Raw genomic sequence first — 8,503 nt, 5'->3', positions numbered from 1 at the left:
AAAAAAAAAAAAAAAAAACTAACAGAATATATATATATATTTAAAAAATTTTAAAACATAAAATTCAAATTCTGTTAGAAATCGTAAAGCCAAATCATTTAAGTGTGTATATTTTAAACATAGCCGGTCACTGGCACAGCCGCATTCGGCTGATATCCAAAATCTTATGATCGGTTCTAGCTTTAAAACATATTCCTTTGGTTTCGCAAATAGTGTTACTTATACATTTTTAACATATACTAAAATAATAATAAAATATACTTAAATTTTTATTAATTACACATATTCAACCAATAGTATCTGAGATAAACAAAATTATTTATAAAATCAATGTATTTGTAATTAATATAAAGTTCGAAGTTGCATTGAAATCTTAAAATGACATTTTCTGTGTAATAAGAAAAATGTTAAAATCACACTCTTTTAGAAACATAGGTAGTATTTAATACTACTAAGAAACATGACAACACTGTTGTTCAAGAAAAAGTTTGAAGGTAGCCGTAAGCAACATATAATTTAACATGTAAACATAATGCGCAAATTTTATTTTGCAGGAGTTCCCGGGATTCATCAAGCAGGTTGTTGATCAAACTGAGGTAAACTTGAGACGCATCCACAAGCTGGGAGTGAAGAAGATAGCAATAGCTTCACTGCAGCCACTCGGATGTCTCCCTAGCAAAACCACCTCTAGTTCATTCAAACATTGCAACGCATCAGATAACGCATTAGTGAAACTTCACAATATTTTATTGCGTAGAGCCGTGGCGAAGCTCAACAATGAGACCAAACCTTCCACTTTCGTCATTCTTGATCTCTACAAGGCCTTCTTGACTGTCCTCAAGAACAAAAGAGCGAAAACTGGTAAATTCAAAAATAAAATGTTGAGAAATGTTTTTTTTTTAATCCTATATCGATCTTACAAATTTTTCGAATTAGGGGTTACGAGGTTTGTGAACCCATTGAAACCGTGTTGTGTCGGGATTACAAGCAATGACTCGTGCTCAAACGTGGACAAGAAGGGTGAGAAGAAGTATACAATTTGCAAAGATCCAAAGACTTCCTTCTTTTGGGATGTCTTTCATCCGACAGAAGAAGGGTGGAGATCCGTTTACTCGGTTTTACGCGAAAACCTCAAAGCCGTTTTGATTTAAAAGTACGACTTAATGTTCTTATTGATGTCTCGATTTTTCACTCGTGTTCTTAACTAACATTTGTTTCTGCTTGTGTTTGTATTACAGAGAGTTTCAAGTCAAGCTCACTGGTTCAAGTCTCAACAAGAGCAGCTGGTCCAATATAGACCGTCAAATAAAAACAATGTTATAAGATGTGGAATCTTCCTTTATCATGCAAGCTGTTCTTGAATTGATACATGAGACTTCTGTTCGGAATAAAATTAGTTAGAAAGTGACATTATCAGTGTATTTAGAGTCATGTAATATAGCCTGGTTCTTCCTTGGCTACAGAGCTACATCGCTACACAATGCTATTTAATGCAATGATTGGACCGATATCAGATGAAAATTCTTAATATATAGACAAAACACCACATACTTTATTGAGTTGCAGATTCATACGAAATCAAACTTATATAATGTATTAAACATAAATATATATGATGAAAACTATAGAATATGAGATATAGTATCACCAAAGATACCACAAAGTCTTCTCATGATATTTTCGGTAGATGGATATCTCGGTTTGTAGTTCATTTCTTTATATCGGCCGGCATCTCTAAATTCTCCGACCCATTAGTACGCATTAGGCCACAGAAAAGTTTCGATCGCAATAGCTCGCTTCTCATGGAGAGTACTAGTGTCGTGGAAAGCAATGAGTCCGTAGTCTGAGAGAAGCAAATCAAGTCTCCACTCTTCCATCTTCTCGTAATCATCCTTTGTGTATTTTGGGTAATGCAAAGGCATCTTAAACCCACTGCCTGATGCTCCGTTTCTGTCAAAGTTCTCCATGCTTTCTTGCTTGGCGGCATGGCTAATGAGAAAGTTAAGAAGCAAGCTCACTTTCCCCATTTTTTTTCTCTTTTTTTTGTGTATGATTGATTTGTGTTGCTTATGCGTTTATATAGAGAGATATGTGAGGTTACGTGAAGAGAAAGGAAGGACACATTAGAACTTACATGGATGGCTATTGGGTACTGCTTTTTACTCTAACTACCATTTATACTATACAATATCTATTTACGCCACCTCACAAGTTTGATTAAGAAAAAGAAATATATATGTGAATGATTTGGGTATCAATAATTGAAGAGATTGATTATACATTTAATTAAAACAATACCGAAAAATATTAAAACGGAAAACAATACCGAAAATGGAAAAATCATATTAGATGTATACAAACACCAATAAAATTTGGAATATGCAAATTAATAAGCAAGCAGCGTTTGGTGAAGAGTCCAGTAAAAATAGCATCTTATTCAGTAACGAATGGAATAGCGTGCATCTTTAATGAAGACTAAAGAGTGAGATATACGTAATTATTATTACTATTTTCTACTAAAATTTCGAATTATTCATTATTTATTTATTTCATTTGTTTGTATTTCCTTTATTACAATCCTAGTGCTATGCATTTCTTTGGTTTATATTTTTAGCATGTTCCACAAGGCGGGCTTAATGGTAAACTAGAGTTTGAACCCGTACGTCCGTGCAGATATTTTTTATTTATTTATAAATGTATAATTATTTCAAACGTTTTAAATATATAAGTAAATTTTAGTGTTATATATTGTGTAATTCTGTAATTTTATTGTTTAGATTTCTTAAATATATAGTGATCTATTTTATATATTTTATATATTTTACTTTTTATTAATTGTTTTTGTATACAATATATTTTTTAAATTAATTTAGTTATACTATAAAAGTATATTTTTATAGCATAACTAACCATTTTATAAATGATGATATAATATGTTAGCCGATATCTGAGTAAAATATATATAATTAAAATCATATAATATAGCAACTATATATTTATATAGCATTATAGCTATGAAAATATTAAAGGTTAATTATATTATAAAATCATATAGTTGTATAACTATACTTTACCAATCGTAAATTCATATTAATAGTCAAAATCGAAGCAATGTTGCTGTATACTTCTGACGCAACAAAACTAAATACAGCAATTCTATTAGGCTTTGAAAAATTTTAAATGCTAGAATAAATAAAAAACAATTAAATACAATGAAATGTACATAGTCAAATGAAAAGAAATGTTGAAAATTTTACGGATGTATAGTTAGGATGAAATTAATGTTGTTAAGTTGTTAACCATAAAATAGGAGTGGGACATTTGTAATATTGAAAATACATTAAAGAAAATTCAAAAAGATCTTCTTTTAAATGTATTGATATCTATTCCTAGTGAAATATTGAATAAGTCCAAAACTTAAATTACAACATTTATAAGTAGATAAAAAATAGGATTCTAGATTAATAGAATAGATTATTTAATTATTAAAGGTCTTTTGAAAAGTTAAAGCTACAAATTTAAAAGACATGGATGTTGTTGTAGGCTAGACTGTTCTAAGTGGACTTGTTGAAATCTTGATGATATATCGAATATGATAATACAAACTTTCGTACAACGTTTATAAAGACGAATTACAATGTTATAATCAAATAAATAAAATATTATAAATAACCTCTAAATGCGTGATTACACTATTACATGTCTGAACTAAAATCGCAGGACAACAAAACACATGGTCTCTGTGTTTCCTCCACTTGAGAGCATAAGAGCAGCCCGTTGAGGTGATCATCCCCCAAAAAGCGAGCCTTACCCTTGTTGGAAACTGGCTATAATGTTATATCAGCATATACTACCACTATATACCATAAATCGAGAAGTTGAACAATGAAAACTTGAAAATGAACTTAACATGTTCATGATGCTGGGCCAATTAACCAACCCTTTCCTTAGTAGTTCTAGGTTGAGTTTCTACACAAATTTGATCGTCATAGCCGAAACCAAGTTAATGACATACCGCAATGTTGACTAATGACATGAGTTTTTAGTACCGTTATAGCTTGAATGCCTTGTTTTTTTCAGAAACTGGATGATAAACAGACTGTTGTAGTCAGCGGTCACCACGGAAACTGCACATCAATGGCTTGAGACTAATCATGGATGAAACCGGTGGATTATAAACCTTTGGCTGCAATCGTCCTTTCTTCTAAGAAAGATCATCCCCGACACCGATATCTTTTCCAACTAAGGTTTTCATGTCTTGTTACTTTTAAGAATTTCATCAGCTGTTTTTTTGCTAAATTGTAAATATCTCTAGTAGTTAAATGAAAGGTTTGTTCTTTACAAGTAAAGACTTTCACAAACTGTTTTCTTCGCAAAAATTGGATAAAAACAAGAAAGACAGTAGATGGTGGATTGGGAGGTAAGGTCATCTAATCCACATAGCCATTAGACCTGAAAATTTTCTCTTGTGCTGACTGGCAGTGATGTTGTTCCGGATATCTCTATCCAAGAGCTTGAATACTTGCTGTAGTGATAGAGTTATGCTGAGCACATTGTTGCGCTGTCTCATCAGCTGCTTCAACTTCAAATGTTCATCTTATTGAACTTTGGCTCATCGGATATTCTATCATATTATAAGTAACAGCCTTTCATCTAGTGCGTACTTGGAAGGGCCTTCATATAAATCAGTTGTAGATACTGTGATGTTGAGTTGTGTAATAAGATTAATTTAGATGATAAAAGAGTTTTTTTCTTCTTTTCTTTTTTGGTAAACGTTTACGCTTAAAATTTTAAAACCATGTAGCCACCACACCTGCTAGCAAACAAATGCATTATCATTTCAACAAACAGAGAGCAATGAGGTGAATAAATTGAAAATAATAGTGATTTGTTATTATCAACTTTAAATAAATTGAAAATAATAGTGATTCAATAAACTTCTTAAACTTTTTAATACACTATTATTAAGTAATAAACAAATTTAGAATTTTATTTTTAGAATTTTTTTTCAAAACGTTTTTCCACAAGAGGTACTAGTAAATTATTTCATTATTAAAAGTCTTAAAAAAGTTAAAAGTTACAAATAAAAAAAAGGCATGTATGTTGTAGGTATTAGACTGTTCTGACTGAACTTGTTGAAATCTTGACGATAATTTCGAATATGATAATACAAACAGTCTTATAAATATTATACGCGCTTAGCCCAGCTAAAACTGTTTTTTGGATTTCTTAAATTTTTTTAATTTTCTCTGATTAAAAAATTAAAAAGTTTAAAAGAGAATCAATCCGTGTCAGTGAAACTCGCAAACAGTACAAGAAACAGACCAAAGTCAATCTTTCTTTCACAACTTTTATAACCGATTTTAATGGTTTTGTGGGGCCCTCAACATTACTTTTTTTTAAGAAATCCCTTAAGGATCCGCGATATTTATGAGCTTATAACGTTTATAAAAGATTATTTATAATTCTATAATCAAAAATTAAAATATTATAAATAACCTTTAAGCATGGGCAGCAATGATTTTTATTGCATATCTCAGCTAAAATTAATATTAAAATATTATAAAAGCAGAAGAGAAGAAGAGAAAACATGAAATTGTATGGTCTCTGAAAAACTTTTACAACTCTTTTAGAGACTAAAGTTACATGTCTCATTTGGTGATAACTTTTGTTTTTATATTAAAATTTTAATTACATAGTAAATTTATATTAATATTAAAATGTTGAGGTACTTCTTTTTAGAAAACTATACAGCATAACCCCTCCCCCCTTTAAGGATCCGCGATATTTATGCGCTTATAACGTTTCATAATTCTATAATCAAAGATTAAAATATTATAAATAACCTTTAAGCATGGGCAGCAATGATTTTTACTGCATATCTCAGCTAAAAGTAATATTAAAATATTATAAAAGCAGGAGAGAAGAAGAGAAAACATGAAATTGTATGGTCTCTGAAAAACTTTTACAACTCTTTTAGAGACTAAAATTACATGTCGCATTTGGTGATAACTTTTGTTTTTATATTAAAATTTTAATTACATAGTAAATTTATATTAATATTAAAATGTTGAGGTACTTCTTTTTAGAAAACTATACCACTAAGAGCAACTTCATCAGCTGAAATCTATTTTGAATTTCTTAACATTTTAATCTAAATATTTCTAATATAGTTAAATTAAACAATAAAACTTTAATAAACTTAACCAATAACTAAAAGACAAGTGGTTGTAGAGGGCTAATACCGGTTCTTAAATCACCTACTTTAGAACATGTTTCTTCATTCTCTCCTCTTTTTCTTAATTTTTTCATTATTTTAAGGAGTAAAGAACCTCTACTCAACCCTGCGATGGACATGGTGTAAGAGCATCAACATTGACACAATCTCTCACAAGAGTACCTTCCACGTATAATATCAATATAATTAATTATTATAATTAAATGTTAAACTCAAAAATTATTAGACCAATAGAAAGATGACATGTAAGAGAAGAGTCTCTGATTTATTTTTGCACGTTTCTTGAAGAGCAATAGCTCCTGCACTTCTCTCCTCCTTTTTCTTATCCTCTCTTACTTTTTCTCTTTATTTCATTATTAAAAACGTGAGAATCCCTTCTTGATACTGCTCTAAGACCATGTTTATCCCTAAGAAAACCAAATGGGTTTCTTAGGTTATTTTATTTCTAAAAAAAAATAAATTAAAAATCAAACCAATTGCGGGCCGCCACGAGTCAGTGGAGCCCGCGAACAGTGTAAGAAATTCACTAAAATCGGTTCTTAATTAGTAGTTTTGTAACTGATCCTTAAAGGTTTTGTGGAAGCCCACGCACTAAGAACCTCACTAAGGACCCCGGATAAACATGCTCTAACGTCTCTGTTTTCCTCGACTCGAAGAGCATAACCATGGTCTCTGAAAAACTGAAGAGAAAACATGAAATTGTATGGTCTCTGAAAAACTTTTACAACTCTTTTAGAGACTAAAGTTACATGCCTCATTTGGTGATAACTTTTGTTTCTATATTAAAATTTTAATTACATAGTAAATTTATATTAATATTAAAATGTTGAGGTACTTCTTTTTAGAAAACTATACCACTAAGAGCAACTTCATCAGTTGAAATCTATTTTGAAGTTATTAACAGTTTAATCTAAATATTTCTAATATAGTTAAATTAAACAATAAAACTTTAATAAACTTAACCAATAACTAAAAGACAAGTGGATGTAGAGGGCTAATACCTTTTGTTAAATCACCTACTTTAGAACATGTTTCTTCCTTCTCTCCTCTTTTTCTTAATTTTTTCATTATTTTAAGGAGTAAAGAACCCTTACTCAACCCTGCGATGGACATGGTCTAAGAGCATCATTGACACAATCTCTCACAAGAGTACCTTCCACATATAATATCACTATAATTAATTTTTATAATTAAATGTTAAACTCAAAAATTATTAGACCAATAGAAAGATGACATGTAAGAGAAGAGTCTCTGATTTATTTTTGTACGTTTCTTGAAGAGCAATCGCTTCTGCACTTCACTTCTCTCCTCCTTTTTCTTATCCTCTCTTACTTTTTTTCTTTATTTCATTATTAAAAACGTGAGAATCTCTTCCTGATATTGCCCTAAGACCATGTTTATCCCTAAAAAAACCAAATGGGTTTCTTAGGTTTTTTTTTTCTAAAAAAAAATTAAAAATCAAACCAATTGCGGGCTGTCACGAGTCAGTGGGGTCCGCGAACAGTGTAAGAAACTCAGTTTTTAATTAGTAGTTTTGTAACCGATCCTTAAAGGTTTTGTGGAGGCCTACACACTAAGAACCTCACTAAGGACCCCGGATAAACATGCTCTAACGTCTCTGTTTTCCTCGACTCGCCCCCCCGAGATTTTAGGAAGAGTTTTTTCCAAAATAATGGATTCCACAACTAAATCACAACTAAATACACATATACAATATATACATATGTATATATGAAAGTTTAGAAATCCAATAGATATAACCTCTATCGAAGGTGCTCTTATATCTTCAACCGATGGAATATATATACTCAAGGACTTGATGTTGGATAAATTAACCAGCCCTTTGCTTAGGTTGAGTTTACTGCACAATTTCGGTTCTCAGAGCGTGAAACGGTCTATTCTCTTTGTATTTTTACCCTATTAAAAATACTAGGGAAAACTGTTTTTTTAGAGCAAAAAAATAGTAACTATGTCCCTTTAGACTAATCTATATTTTGTGTCATATTTTCCTATAATACCCTTTAATATTTATGAAAATAATTTTAATAAATAGTTTTACGAACAAAAAAAATTTAGAAAAATAGTAATATTTGTTAAAATATCTATATGAACTTAATGGTATATTTTCTAGTTATAAAAAAGTTAAAATTATAAATTTCAGATTATGTTCTAAAAAAAGTAGAAATGACATTCTACGAAGTAGAAAACGAAATCTACTTTTTTCATTGAATCTACAATGTTTAGAATACGCTTAACCTACCATTA

General features: G+C 30.4%; 2 protein-coding genes across 2 annotated transcripts in view; one reads left to right on the top strand and one right to left on the bottom strand.

Moving 5' to 3' along the window:
• Positions 1–1,428, top strand: part of LOC106292495 (GDSL esterase/lipase At3g09930) — a 2,747-nt gene extending 1,319 nt beyond the window's left edge. Inside the window, exons 4-6 of the mRNA XM_013728098.1 lie at positions 555–861; positions 937–1,153; positions 1,239–1,428. Of these exons, the coding sequence (XP_013583552.1) occupies positions 555–861; positions 937–1,151 (522 nt within the window). The 3' untranslated portion in view covers positions 1,152–1,153; positions 1,239–1,428. The remainder of the gene's footprint in view (positions 1–554; positions 862–936; positions 1,154–1,238) is intronic.
• Positions 1,429–1,510: 82 nt separating this feature from the next.
• LOC106292504 lies at positions 1,511–2,110 on the bottom strand. Its single transcript, XM_013728108.1, has one exon. The coding sequence runs from the start codon at positions 2,025–2,027 to the stop codon at positions 1,752–1,754; it is 276 nt and encodes a 91-aa protein (XP_013583562.1). The 5' UTR covers positions 2,028–2,110; the 3' UTR covers positions 1,511–1,751.
• Between the last annotated feature and the right edge of the window lie 6,393 nt (positions 2,111–8,503).

This window comes from Brassica oleracea, chromosome C5 (genome assembly GCF_000695525.1).
Source record: "Brassica oleracea var. oleracea cultivar TO1000 chromosome C5, BOL, whole genome shotgun sequence".
Classification (NCBI taxonomy): Eukaryota; Viridiplantae; Streptophyta; class Magnoliopsida; order Brassicales; family Brassicaceae; genus Brassica; species Brassica oleracea.
The sequence above is the reverse complement of the archived record's forward strand: the minus strand, read 5'-3'. Positions and strand labels throughout refer to the sequence as shown.

What these genes read in the sequence shown, in the direction of transcription:
- LOC106292504 (XM_013728108.1), bottom strand. Translation starts at nt 2,027, where the DNA reads ATGGGGAAAGTGAGCTTGCTTCTTAACTTTCTCATTAGCCATGCCGCC.